The sequence below is a fragment of the Tauraco erythrolophus genome, chromosome 1 (genome assembly GCF_009769465.1).
Source record: "Tauraco erythrolophus isolate bTauEry1 chromosome 1, bTauEry1.pri, whole genome shotgun sequence".
In the NCBI taxonomy this organism is placed as follows: Eukaryota; Metazoa; Chordata; class Aves; order Musophagiformes; family Musophagidae; genus Tauraco; species Tauraco erythrolophus.
The window spans coordinates 40,888,092-40,903,585 of record NC_141465.1 but is presented as its reverse complement, the minus strand read 5'-3'; the positions used below and the strand labels follow the sequence as shown (position 1 = coordinate 40,903,585).

Sequence of the window (15,494 nt, the reverse complement as noted above, 5' to 3'; positions counted from 1 at the left end):
CTCCCAGGTCCTTCTCCGCCAGGCAGCTCTCCAGCCACTCTTCCCCGAGCCTATAGCGATGCTTGGGGTTTTTATACCCCAAGTGAAGGACTCTGCACTTGGCCTTATTAAAGCTCATGCCATTGGCCTCAGCCCAATGATCCAGTCTGTTCAAATCTCTCTGAAGGGCCTCCCTACCCTCGAGCAGATCGACACAGCCTCCCAGCTTGGTGTCGTCCGCAAACTTACTGAGGGTACATTCAATCCCCTCATCCAGGTCATTGATAAAGATGTTAAACAGAACCGGACCCAGCACTGAGCCCTGGGGAACCCCACTGGTGACCGGCCTCCAGCCGGATTTAGCCCCATTTACCACCACTCTTTGGGCTCGGCCATCCAGCCAGTTTTTAACCCAAAGGAGGGTGTGCCTATCCAGGCCAGCAGTTATCAGTTTCTCAACCAGAACACTATGAGAGATTGTATCAAAAGCTTTACTGAGGTCTAGGAAAACTACATCCACAGCCCTTCCCTCGTCAACCAGGCGGGTCACCCTGTCATAGAAGGTGATCAGGTTTGATTGGCAAGACCTGCCTTTCATAAACCCATGTTGACTGGGCCTGATCACCCAGTTAACCTGTATGTGCTCATTAATAGCACTCAAGATAACCTGCTCCATGACTTTGCCCGTCACCGAGGTCAAACTGACAGGCCTGTAGTTCCCCGGATCGTCCTTCCGCCCTTTTTTGTAAATGGGGGTAACATCCGCCAGTCTCCAGTCCAGCGGAACTTCCCCAGTGAGCCAAGACTGCCCAAAGATAATGGACAGAGGTTTGGCAATGACATCCGCCAGCTCTCTCAGGACTCTCGGGTGGATACCATCAGGCCCCATAGACTTGTGGGCATCCAGCCGAAGGAGCAGATCCTTGACCCGTTCCTCTTGGATCACAGGAGCTTCAACTTGCTCTCCCTCCCTGCACTCAGACACCGAAGGCCAGCTCACCTGGGAACTACTGACCTTATTATTAAAGACTGAGGCAAAGAAGGCATTAAGGACCTCAGCCTTGTCCTCATCCCTAGTGACTAACGTACCCCCTGAGTCCAGTAGGGGCTGGAGGTGATCTTTAGCCCTCCCTTTGTTATTAATATATTTATAGAAAGACTTTTTGTTGTCCCTTACGGAGCAGGCTAGTCTAAGTTCCAATTGGGCTTTTGCCCCCCTGATTATCTCCCTACATGCCCTAACTTACTCCATGTATTGATTCCTGGATGCCTGCCCATTCTTCCAAGACTTATAGACATCCCTTTTTCTTTTGAGATATTCCCAAATCTCCTTTGTCATCCAAGCTGGTTTTCTACCCTGGCGGCTCGATTTCCGGCACACAGGGACAGCTCGCTCCTGTGCCTCCAGAATTTCCTTTTTGAGTAGTAACCATCCCTCCTGCACCCCCTTACCCTTGAGAGCTGTCTCCCATTGGACTTTATTAACCAGACTTCTAAACAGCCCAAAGTCAGCTCTCCCAAAGTCCAGCTTGGCCGTTTTAGTGCTCCCCCTCCTAACTTCCCCTAGAATTGAGAATTCTATTATCTCGTGGTCACTAGGCCCCAGGCGTCCTCCAACCTTCACATCTCCCACAAGACCTTCTCTGTTCACAAACAGCAGGTCTAGGGGAGCACCTTCTCTAGTCCGTTCACTGACCAGTTGTGATAGGAAGTCGTCCTCCACGCTCTGCAGGAATCGCCTATACTGTTTCCTGACTGCCATGTTATACTTCCAACAGACATCAGGTAGGTTAAAGTCACCCATAAGGACAAGGGCTAGTGAGCGCGAGACTTCCCCCAGTTGTTTAAAGAATAGCTCATCAGTCTCACTGTCCTGATAGGGTGGCCTGTAGCAGATTCCCACTACAATATCCGCCTTCATAGGCCCCCCTTTGATTTTCACCTACAGACATTCTACCAAGTCATCCCCAACATTTAACTCTAAACAGTTTAGACCTTCCCTTACATACAGGGCAACCCCACCACCCCTCCTACCTCTCCTATCCCTCCTGAAGAGCTTGTAGCCATCCATGGTAGCGCTCCAGTTATACAAGTCATCCCACTATGTTTCAGTGATGGCAACTATGTCATAGTTTCCCCAGATAACAAGAGCTTCCAGTTCCTCTTGTTTATTGCCCATACTGCGTGTGTTCGTATAGAAGCACGTAAGTTGGGCTTTTGACCCCACTGCACCCCTAGGAGGGGAAACTTTATTTCCTGAGCTGTTATTTTTGGGATTTTCTTTTACCTCTATTATTTTGGCTCAGAACATTTAATAACGGTAAGAGAAAACATTCAATAACATGGAGAGTAATCTCCATTTACTAGGGGCAGGAGAGACCACCTGCATGGCTTTTTATCATTAAAGTTAACATTAAAGTTAACGTGTAAAGTTACACATGAAAGAACAGCCTACAACTATAAAATCAAAATAAGATGTATGAACTTCATGTTTGCATGTGTTTTCATCACTAAACACTGTTTTAAAGAATTGAACGCTGCATACAAATTGCGGTCAAACTCTAGGTATTCTATCCTAAAGGAATTTATATCTAAGGAATTAGACTGTGTAAATTCCTAAGTATTTCTCAGCTGTAGAGTTTATATTCCCAAATAATTTCAGCACTTCTGAAAAAATCAAATGTTTTCTGACGTAGTGCACAAGACTGCATTTGAGAAAAATATATAAAAAAATAAATAACAATATAAAGCATATCTGTCCCTTATCCCTTCTCTCTGATACTGCCCACTTCTGCTGATGCTGCTCTCCGGGAAGTCCCTCTAAGGTAGCACGGAACACACTGAAGGGCCCAGCATGAGGGAAGGGAGAAGATACCAACAGTTTTCCACACTTTGCTACCCAGTCTTGTGTCTCAAATGTAAGTATATGAGAAAAGACAGTATCCCGTATACTTTTCATACAAGTATGGTCTGAAGCTGAAACATATCCCTAGCATACTTTGATGAATGCTTAGCATTACACATACACAAAAAAAACTCCACATATATGTGCATGTGTGTGTATATATGTATTTTTTTTTTAGAATCTGTAAACAATAAATTGCACTGATGCATATGAGCAACATCTGTCCACACAGTCTTCTATCACCTGGCCCCTAAAATGTTTCCTTTTTATCTTAGGCCCCAAAGAATGCTTCAGTGAGATCAGGAGTCAGCCTGCTTTTTATTCATGAATCAACTGTTTTGCTATAGAGCTGCTCAAAGATACTGCCCTATCCCTTGCAATTTAAAAAAAATTGTCAAAAGCATCAACATATTAATCACTTAATAGCTCCCAATTCCTATCTCAGAACACACATATGCATCTTTCCTTCTCAGTAGCCAAAAAAACTCCACAAAAAATCCAAAAACAACACAAAAACCACAAGCAAACAAACAAATTACAGATACTGCAGGAAGAACTAGAGATCAGAGTGTACTAACTCAGACTGTCCTGCTCCGAAAAGCTTAAAAACAGAGAACCTAAAACCAGAGAAGGAAAAATTACGGATTAAGATATAACAATGAGTTAAAAGCCACAATTTAAAAACAATTCAACACACCAATGGAAGGCAAGACACACACTCACACAGACACAAAAGAAAGAAAAGCTATAGAAGAACGCAGGGGGGGAAAGGCAAACTGCATGGAGTGCAAAAGGCTGAAGAATGACATACACTGAGAGAGGGAGGGAAGGGGGGATGCACCTTTAAAATAAGACTGGGACATGTTCTTTGCTGGTTCCTGGCAAAATGAAATGCTGACTTCCAGTGTAATTCCCCCGAGAAGTCTCCCTATCTTTACTCTGAAGATGTCTCTTCTTGAACTCTTGGGTACCAGAGAAGCACCTGAAGCTTTTGAGAGGACTGAAAATGGAGTTATCCTTTGCAAGATCACTCCACTGCAACTTTGTGAAGATTTGGAAACAGGTAATAAGAACTACCAGCTCTTCCTGATGCCATTAAAAAACGAAACGTAGGAGAGAGGCTCAATGGAGTAAAACGTCACAGAGTTTGGCTCAACACAAAATCAGACTATGTTGAAATCCAGCATGGAATGCACTGTAAAATTTTAATTTTAATAGAGTATTTTTCCAAAAGGAAAACAATTCATAATAGAAAACATTGGGATTTGCTGAATCAAGGCCATGACTCTCCAGAGCAATCTGAGAAAACTTAAGTAGACATAAGAATAAGACATAAGAATAGACATAAGCAGATATGAATGAGATACAAGATGTTAAGTTGGCCACTTAGATGACTCTTATCTTAGAGATCAAAGCTGAATTTTGTGTTTTCAAACTGTAATTAGGTTGAAAAAAGAAATAAATTTCTATTTTTCATTTTCCTTTTTTTTTTTTTTCAGGATGATTCTTGTATGCCTTTACCCAACCATTATGAGTTCTGAGCTTTATACCCAACTTTATCGGTTTGGACCCTGCCCCCAGATGAATTTGAATTGCACACATTACCTGTTGTCTTCTTTGTCAATGAAGAACACATTCCCTAAAAATGACACAGGCCTAGATGATCTGAAGCTGATATGACTAGTTAGTTTCTTATTTGTGCCATCTGATGAGAGAATAATATCTTGTCCTTCCGGGAATTGTACAGAAAAAGGGTAAATCCTGTCACCATCTTCAAGTTTAAGCTCTGGAAGTTCAACTCGAATTTGCGATTGCCTGTGTTAAAAATAAATAGCAATGGTGTTTGTGCTCACAAGTTGACAGTAATAAAATTAATTCACAGATTTACACGTTTACAAAACTGCTTTTCACAGTTAAATACAGAAGAATAACTTCAGTTTTGAAGTACAAATCAGGTGAAACTAAAGAATTAAAATTCCTTTAGCATTCAGATGCTAGTCTGTTTTCCACATATGTATCTGAAACATTTTATATTGACCCACAGTAGATCAACACCCAGTCGAAGAGCAATTTCTACTAACTGTGCAACAAAGGGCATAAATATTACTTCTTACTTTAGGTTTCCTAAACTTAAAGCTTTCATTAATATTGATTAAACTGCATTGTTGCACAACAAGGTAAAGCAAGTTTTACAATAGAAATATTAAGGAGAAATTCATGAAGATACTTCAGATGCTTTCCCCAGTTATGTAAATTTAGGTTCCAGTTCGGAAATAAGAATGGCAGTTAGTACAGGGCCATATGGAATTCTGTCGGTTCCAATCACTGAGTTACCGACAATACATAAATCACTTCAGAAATTACAACCACTCAAATGAGCTAAGACAATAATAATTTGAAGGTGAAGTTAGTATCATTAATTTATGGCAACTTAAAGAGTTTTGCTCCAACTCTTCTGGTATTGAAATGATACCTACATGAGCATAACAAACTAATATTACTGCTTTTTACAAATTACAAACAGAAAAGTTTTATTTTAGAGACCAGAAAATCCTATTTTGACACACACATACACAAGAGTGCTTGGAAAAATTAAAATATTAACATTTCTATCAAATTGGAATAGGTGTGGTGCTGGGTTATGCTTCATAATATGAAGATTATAAAAAGGCTCTCTTATAAATTCAAATAACTAAAGTGGGTGATCTACAGAAAAATGAAAAATATATGGATTATTTATCATATTAAGTGACAGGAATAAAGCATTTGTGCTATCCTCTTTAGTACTAAAATCTTGCCTAGGAAGAAAAAAAACCACAGTGCTTTATAACCTGTGGAGTAGAGAAAATTAAACAGAAAGATTTTATCTGATCACAGTGTGAAAAAAAGAAATGAGACTATGATCTTGATATCTGGCTAAAGTTAACAAAAAGTCCTAGTAGGACCCTCCTCTTAATTTCTGAGCTATTCAAAGTAATTTTAAAAGCATCTGACAGAGTGGAATGTTTTGAGGACAGGACATTGCCTTGTTGAATGTACAGCAATATTAATTAAATGAATTTTCTCTTAAATAAGCAAACGCTTTCCTCTGCTTAGCAGATAATTAATGCTAATCTTCACAAACAAAAATTAACTCATTTTTTCAGAAGAGAACAAAACCAAGAATTATTCAGGATTTCTGTAATAAATTAAATGTATTTCAAAATATTTACCTTAAATAATATTGTGGAATGATATTGACGGCTGCTTCAGTTTTCACATCCAGAGGAACTGGCATCAGCATTAAAAAGGGGGGATCGAAAGTTATCTTTGGTGACTTCAGAGTGCCAGACAATTTTATTTTGTAATGTGATGGATTATCATCTAGATACACTGACATTTCAGATGCGTATGTCCCAGGACAAGCTGTTAAAAACATTAAAAAAAAAAAAAAAAGAAGAAACAAACAAAAAAGCCCAACCAAATTATATTACCATAAAAACACGCAACTAGAAGAGTTATAGTAAGAAGTTTTTAATTTTTTTTATATTTTTTTAAGTCATCAGTATTGCTTTCTAACTCAAAATATAGCTTAACATACAGTAAATGTTGTATCAGAATAATTATTTATTAAGAAAGCTTAGAACATTTGTCTATAGCAAACCAGAAATCCACATTTTTTTAACTTGTCAGAAATTATCCAAAGTTCGAGTTCTTAATTTACTGTATTAATATTCCTCTATATGTAACATCAATGTAACGCTTCTCGGAATTTTAAGAATTGCAGTCATATCATGAATTACACTAATTAACAAAGAGAATGCTAATTTTATAAAGGTACAAATATTGGAAATATCTGACTGCCAAGACAAGAAAAAGTTGGTGTCGTTAAAGATGGCAATCATTACATTTTAATGGATGACTAAAACCTATACTGTTGCCAAGGCAGCCTCACACAAGCCAGCAGGACAGGTTGTACCCTCCACTGAGAGTTTCTCCCGTTTCCCTGTGTTCTGCTCCTTCCCACACTATCTTGCTCACTGCTGCAAGGCAGTTTTCTCTAGGACGGAAAAGCACATTTTCTTTCTCTGATACGGACAGCAAGGTGCTTCCTTCCGCAACCGTTACACCATCAAAATGATGTTCCAAACCATGCAGTGCCATTTACCAAATTTTCAGTCATTCCCACCTACCGAAGAGCTAACAAAATAAACAATTTTGGTTTTTGAGGACCAACTAACGAACACCTCCTATATTTAGCAATAAATCTGCATGACGCGTTGTAAGGCAACTCAAAAACTTTAATCTTTTCATTTTCAAGAAAAACACCATTCTCTTTGATTCTCCTCTGTCATCAGATTAGTAAGTATGGAAACATCTTCACCTAATATTTAAGAAGGAAAGAGACAGCAGAACAAATAATTTTGTATTTTACATGTCTGTATGAGCACATATGTGTCACTGCAAGCAAAATACATGTGACAAGCTCTTCTGAGATTAGTTCAGATAATTATTTTCATAGCCTGATAAAGAGCTGCCATTGTTTACATATACAAAGAAGAAAACATAGTGTCTTCAAAATATTTTGCCTTATTCCTTCCTCATAACAGCCAATTTCTTCATGGAGATGACAATAAAGAAGTTTCATGGAAGCTCATCAGAACATGGCCTACAGATCCCTTTGTTTCAGACCAGAAAACATGAACCTGGCTAAGTGAAAACTAGATGAAAGGGGAACTTGCTGCAGTGTTTGCAACTCTGGCTAATTCCCTGTTCAATGGAAATCAATTTTAGCAGACAATACTGCTGAGAAGGCTAAGAAGCTTGTGCTTCTACGATTTGATACAGCAAGAACACACCTTTTTCTGGCACTTAGCCCTTTTATGGGAGAAAGTTGAGAGAGCATCAAAAAGGTCACGGAGATGTATGAAGAGTCAAACAGTATATTTTTGACACGCTTTTAAGAAAAGATGTTCTATACAAGTTACTCCCATATACGAGCTAGACAGTATACTGTCCTACAGCTGCACTCCAACTAAATCATATTTCTGGTATCCTACCTTCATATATAAGTATGGCATATGGTAAAGGAAAGTGAAAGGCTGTAACCAATATATGCTGTAGGGATGGAATGCCATGTAGGAAGAGGAGCATATGTCAGTACCAAAGATACGTGATTTTCACTAACTCACGTTTTAAAATATTCATGTTAATCGTAGTTCCAAAGTTAAACCTTCAAAAGTTTGGAAAGAATATTGTTAAGCTTTCCTCATACAAACTTTTCATCCGTACTACACATAACTACTCTAACAAATCTATTAACTACACAATCACATTCATTTGCCATAGAAAAAAAAGAAAAAGGGAATGATTTCATTAAGCTTTGTTCATTAGTTTGTAATGCCTAGGACCAATGTTTTCAGGATATTTCGTGTTAAATAAATTACTTTGAAATTAACAAGAATTAAGTCCTGAACTAACAGATGAAGTCATGAATTTATTCTATTAATCACATCTTTCATGGCTACTGTCAAAGCTTGTGCTGGTGTTACCATTCTGATGTACCATCATTAACTAACTTCTAGAGGGTAAACAAGATGCAGTCCAGTAGATGTCGAAATTTTCCTTAGGGAAACTTGATGGTATTTAAAAATTTGTCAATCTAAATTTGCCACGGGCTAAAAAAATCTGTAGAATTATATGGGAAATTTCGCCTTTGTCTTTTCTAGATATGTTTAATAGGGGAAATAAGCATTCATTGCCTTACCTTAGAAAAAAATATGCATGAAAGGAACACAACTTCTCAAAGTACGTATGTGTATATATTCATTAGCTGCTTCATTTTCAGTCAATTTGCACTAGAAAGCCCATCCAATTCAGAGTGCCTAACTCCCTAGCATGCTATCTGGGGACTATAAGCAGATTCTTTGTTAATAGAAACATATAAAGTCAGTTATATACATATGCAAGTTCTCCTCTCAATACTGCTCACACTCTTCTGGAAGATAAGTATTTCAAGTCCCCACACCTTCCACTCTGTTTCAGCTGCTATTTAAGCTAGCAGCAAAAGCTAGTTTAAATGGCCAACTCTTTAAGGATGTCCATATTCCTTGTTCCTTTCTAGCAGCACAATTCTAATTTTCTATTTCCCCCTCTCCCTCCAAAATCTTAACTGTGTAATAGCATGGGTTTTGATAATCAAAAGTAAAATAATCATTGTTTCACAGAAACTGTTAAAGAGCATAGTTATTTAACATCTCACTGTTGCAGAAAAAAGAAACCCTAGAAGATGGAAGTCATGATGGCCATCTGTGTCCTCTACATAATCATCACATCTTTCATGGGCACTGAATTTCCATTTTAACTCGCTGGAGCATTTGTGAGTATTTTTCCACATGGGATCACAGAGCACAGATTTATTGTAACTTCCTATGCTGCAGTTTTTTCATGACACAATAAGATAAATTAATTTTTTCATATACTGTTAATGCATCATACTATAGCACAGCAGAAGATGATCATATTAATATACCTTCAGTTCTCTATTAAATTTAGTATATTTTTCTTAACAGGTAGCATCATATTACCACACATTATACAAACTCTGACGTTTAATTTAACACTGTAGCTTACTATAGCACTTTGCATTCTCATAATTATAAACACTGCAGCATATTTAAACAAAGTACTCTAATGCATATTCAAAGTTCATTTTAAGCTTTGTTCACTCCTACATACTACAACTTTACAGTACAAACTTGTGAAGGTGATTAGCACACCATACTCATTAACTAGGTCTTCTGCGTGGGTTTTGATGTACCTAATGTTCTTTCACAAGAGCAATTATATTCAGTAAAAGTATAGCACAAAGTAGGCTATAAATCATGACAAAATACTTAGAACATCGAATTCAGGGCAATTGATTTGTACAGTTATTTGTGATTTTCTGTAAAGAAAAGATATGGAAACATAGCAAAAATACAAATAACTTCAAATTACTATCATTTATCACTCATATTTCTGTATATACACATCTGTATTTACACACACAATTTATTCAGTAATTCAAAATACCAGCTTTTATTTGAATGCTGTTCTCTGCTTCATAGTCTTTGCAACACACAAGTAATTTTAATACATTCTCATGATGTAAATACCTAAATAGAACAACATCATATGGATGATCATTTCACCTATTCATTAGCACATAATTCCTCTCCAGCTGCAGCGCAAAATAGTATCAGATTTTTTTTTCAAATAGCATTAGAATTTTTTTTTTAATTTCCTCTGTCTTAAATGCCAGAGTGGTACTTAGAACAAGGAGAAAATGAGACACTGTGCTCATCTGTACCCTAAAAATCACCAGATATCTGGCAATACAAATTCATTATTTTTATTTTCCAAGTCTAATATTGCCCTGAGCAATTTTCTTTTCCGAGCTATATACTATATACGTTGATCTAATCAATGCAAAATGCAGCTATTATTTCTCCTATATGTTTCTCAAATTCAAAGCAGACAAAAACGTTTATATGTGTTCTTCAGAAGTGATTATTTTAGTATGATCCTGTTATTCCAACCATAGGCATACTTTGCAAAAATATCTATTAAAATACCTTCTCAAAGTTACAATACTTATTTTATAGGATTTATTACCTGAAATGCTGCAGAAAAAAAAATATGATACTCTATACAAAACAAAGTAGAAATTTAAGGAAGGAGAAAAAAAAGAAAGAGTTACAGTAAACTACATGTGTCTTTTTTAATTGCATCTCAAGGAACAACAAGGCTATGAGTGCTTGTTTTTTGCTTTCTAACATTCTGTATTTCCATTCTTCCTTCCTCTACATTCTGACTACAAAGACCTGGGGTCAAAATATGTTTCTGTTCCTTGACTTCTTTAACCTACTTTTCCTCTGAGTTGCATCTCAATAGTTTTTTAAAATTAAAAAGTTTTCAAAATTTCAAAGTTTACCCAAAGCCTTTCTTCTGTCTAGACATACTCTCATACTCTCCAGACATGCTTTGAGTAGATCCTTACATCCTTAAGTAAACTGAGATTCCAAGGCTATATTTCTAAAGCTTTGTAAAACTGAACATCTGAAAAGAGATAATTTCCAGATTTTTCTCCTATGGTATCTCTCTGTTTCATGCAATCTTCTTGTCATCCTCCTCCCACTGTTTAACCGCTTCTGATTTTTATATTCTAACATTTTCTCACACCCTGGGACAATATTTTCATTCAATTCACCTAGTATCCTTGGATTTTTTATTTCATAGTACTCCCAAAACAAATTCTACAACAAACAATTTTATTTTATTTTGATAACCTACATAAGTTATCACTAAAAACTGATTGAGTATCTGCATAGATGAAGTGAAGATGAGATCACATCATTTGGTTCCAAAACAAGAGGATCACATGAAGTACAAAACAGAATCTACCTAGTAAAAAAGCTTTATTACATTGAACATGTTTTTATGGCTATTTCATAAACATGTGGTTCAGAACCAAAAAAACAGGCGTTTTGGAATTTACTTTGGAGGAATGCAAGGGAAAGGGAGAAAAAGTGATGAAACAAAGCCAGAAACATGCTCTAAATATTTTTGTTCAGCCTTCCAATACTAAATATCATCAAACTTTTTTCAGTTTAATTTGTAATAATATATAATTTAATAGAGTAATTTAAATATGCATTTCTAAATGGATACCTCATGGATAGCTCAGAAGTGTAAAAACTACAACTATAGATACTGATTGGGTCAGAAACTTTCCAGGTATTATATGCACAAAGAAATACTACTTCAGAAAAGTCAGAATTTGCTAGTCAAAACAATAATTAAAAGAATTTAAGACAAACAACCTTCTAAATAATTCTGCAAAATCATTAATTACTTTTCCACCTCATGAAACAAAATTACAAGCTGATGTGACTTTTCTTCAACCAGAAGTTGAAGACAAAAGCTACCAACAAGGTATAAAACATAATGGAAAACCATTTTGAAGTACAGTAAGCAACTCCAAGCAACATATAAAAATTAAATACTGCTCTTTTATATTCACATTTATAGAGCAACATTTAATATAGTCTTCTCAATTTATCATACAGAATCTTGGCAAGACTCTTATACCTATATTTTTTTATTAATCATCATATTAAATTGTTTCCAGTGCTGAACTGAGGTTATATATTTCAATCCTACCATAAAGAAAAGCAGCAACATCTTTCTTTAGGACAGGGATATGCTTACTTGCTGACTCAGGATCAGATCCAACCAACAAAACAACTTTTCTTCCTCTTGAGAATGCTGAGTCCCCAAAACAGACCACCCTAAAACTGTCAGAATGACTCTGACTTCTGTAGACATCAGCTGCATATGCTGGTGAGCTTCATCTATCAACTCAAATACAGTGTTACATTACTGTCTACCATGAACACTTGGCTGGGAATAAGGTAGGACCCTAATATTCATGTTCTACCATTCCTCTTCTGGCATATGTGTTTGATAACCATCTTCCTGCATGCTCCCAAGTTTTGTTAGAAATCTATTTTATGTTTTTTACTTAGGGTCTGCTTGCCCGAGCAGAATACTCAGAAAAATACCATAGCGAAGTGACTTTGTGTCTCATTGATGGAGGAAATTTCCATTCTTATCTAAATTATGGCTATTTCAAAAAAAAGTTCACACACATTCCAAGTACTCTTGGAAAGCTTTAGTATCTAAGTCAGTCAACCTAAATGCACATGAAGGAGCAGTATTGAAAATGATTCAGCTATCCCAGCCTTTGATGCTTTATATGTGCAAAACTTGAGGCTTTACATGTGCAAACCAGACTTAAATAATGCTATCAAGTGATTCCATGCTTTGTGTTAGGTCTGCAGTTGTCTTACTTCCTCAGAATTGCAAGAAACCTTTCTTTTGGCATTTTAGTTCGTTATTTAGTCTCATTAACTGGCAGTTAATTAAAACAAGGGCTAGTTAGGATCCATCATAAAAAGTCATCTAAACGAATCTACGAAAATGGTATATTGGCCAAAGTGTAGGAAAAAAAAAAAAAAAAAGAAAATTACTTACAAGGGCAGAAGAATACATCAATACTGATTTTTTGTCCTGGATCAAGGAATCCAGTCTGCAGACTAAATTTAAAAACACCATCGTCTATATTTTTGCCTGCATCATCACAACTCAATTTCCATGTCAACTGCCGCCTTGAGATATTCTTCAGGTCAAGTTTCTGTAAATATTTGCAGAGAAAGGAGAACATGATGAAAGAGAGAAAGCAGCAAACACCATGACACTTTTCACACTGCCCTGTCCTAAGCATTCTTTTTGCAATCAGATCAGAGTGAAAGCAAGAAAGCGCTAGAAAGCAATGAAGAACCCAGTTTATTGTATCTGTAAGGTGAGAAGATGAGTATGCCTATCAGCGCAGCCTAGATGCTTTCCAGTCACTCATCACATTCATAAGGAGCAATACCTTCTTTCCAGAATGGAAAAATCTCATTTATGCAAGGTAAATAGATCAAAATATCATGGTGGGAGTGCTTAGCCAAACAGAAATGAGTTTTTCCTTATACAAATGAAGCACAGCAAGCACTAAACACATGGATCGTGACACCTAGACTTACAGGTGGATATGATGAAAAATCAAGAAGTTCAAAATAGGTTTTCAAAACCCATTATTTCAATTCAATAAGACAAAGGTGGAAACAAAATAAAAAATTCTATTCCTTTATCTCAGAGTTACTCTTTCAACTCCTAACACATCCATGGGTAGGAAAAGGCCTTGACTTTGTATTACGATTGTTTTCTGAAGATACTTGAAAAAGAGTGTCAAGCGTTTTCATCATTGCCAAAAATTGTTGTTTATCATCTCCAAACAAAGCCTTTGGGAATTAGAAACAATAAATTATGGCATGGTATGTTTTGCATTCGTACAGTCAAATTCTCTATGCTCCAAAACAGAACGGCTGTGGCCATTTACGGCCTCTTTCCCATTAAGCCCTAAATCATGACAAGGAATTTTGGGGGAGAGTGTGAGTTGGCACAGATCAGTACCATACAACATACTGGGGAAACAATTTAACTGTTTTGACCATCCTGGCACATCAATTGCATTCCTGCATTGTGACTATTTAGTTTACTAGTATAGCCAGAGGCAGAAAATCTTCGGAAGTAAGCTATTTCTTACACAATTCATGGTCAATTTCTCATGGTGCTCACACTTTCTCATATATCAGAAAGTCGGGACAAGACCAATTTGGAAAAATTTCTAGTGATCAAAAGATAAACATAACATCAAAAACTAAACAAATTGATAATAGGAAATCTTTTGAATATTTAAACCATATATTTGGAACCTGACTGAATTTTGAGTTCCAAATCTGTATTCTTTTCCCAGTTGCTTTCGGGTAATTAAAAGCTATAGTCAAGAATAAGTATAACAACACTTGTGATTACGTACCTGACAATTCAGACTTTCATCAGCAATATTGAAATGTATGCCACTTGAATGTTGTGCAAATTTAAGTTCCCTTGAGGAGAACTCCAATGGTGAGTTAAGTACTGTTGGAATAAATAATTTAAAATGTTTATACAGCATTATTTTGACAAATATTTCCTCAAAGTCCCTTCTTAAATCATTGTTTCTGTACATGTTTAGCAGAAATGTTTCTCCTCTTTTTTTAAAGCTGTATTTTCATTCTGTTGTTCCCATACTATATATATAATTATTGTAATTTAACTTTGTCTTATTATGACCCTTTAGTCACATTAGAATTATTTAAATTTTGTATCTACCAGAATTATAGCATCTCTTCTTCATATAAAGATGCTATAAAGAAAGAGCCACATGATCTTCCTATTGCAGATGAATGCGTTTACATTTGTGATGGTAATCATCAGAAAAGACTCGGAAGTTTTTATAAAAAACAGCATTTCTCTTAACTTCATACAGCTCGAACAAAGAAACCATCACAAAGGATGCAGTTTAAAGTGAGGATTTAGAAAAACAAAAGTATATGTTGCAACAATCTCATTTTGCCTCTTGATTAAATACCAGAAATGAACCTAGTAAGCATACAGTATCTTTTTATTAAAATCTGCACGTTTCACACGCAATGAATGAGGAAGTATGTTGATCAATTCTCTCCTGCCCCTAAAAAGCCCAAAGGATTTCCTAATCACGTATCTCACATTACGTAAAAAAAAATCCTAGCCATACTTCTCTAAAGCACAGACATATAAACTCCACAAACTAATATCGTTTCAAAGCAGGAATCTAATCTGCCAGAATGCTTCCACCAATATGCAACTACGTCACTCATGAAGTCCTCACCTCTCATAGAAAACGTTTGTACAAGGAAAACACAGCACGACCAAAAGACTAGGAGGGAAAGGAAATTATCTACCTCATGAAAAAATATCGTGAGATTGATTATTAAAAAAAAGAGTCAGCTCACATTAGGTCATTACATTGATAGTATGTCCTCTTCCTTTGTGTCTGGCTGAGGTAGCGCTTGTGTCTTTTCCAGTTGACTTTTCTGTTTTGTTTTGGGAATTTTTTTAGCTCTTTCAGTGCTTTCTTAAATACCGATAAGAAGTCTCCAAGGGAAAAGTATTACAAGTA

At 36.4% G+C, this 15,494-nt stretch overlaps 1 protein-coding gene across 1 annotated transcript in view; it reads right to left on the bottom strand.

The window, feature by feature from the left end:
- CFAP47 (cilia and flagella associated protein 47) overlaps positions 1-15,494 on the bottom strand; it is a 343,401-nt gene that overhangs the window by 287,182 nt on the left and 40,725 nt on the right. Inside the window, exons 23-26 of the mRNA XM_086608696.1 lie at positions 14,331-14,431; positions 12,941-13,106; positions 6,097-6,289; positions 4,490-4,699 (exon numbers count right to left, since the gene is read on the bottom strand). Of these exons, the coding sequence (XP_086464822.1) occupies positions 4,490-4,699; positions 6,097-6,289; positions 12,941-13,106; positions 14,331-14,431 (670 nt within the window). The remainder of the gene's footprint in view (positions 1-4,489; positions 4,700-6,096; positions 6,290-12,940; positions 13,107-14,330; positions 14,432-15,494) is intronic.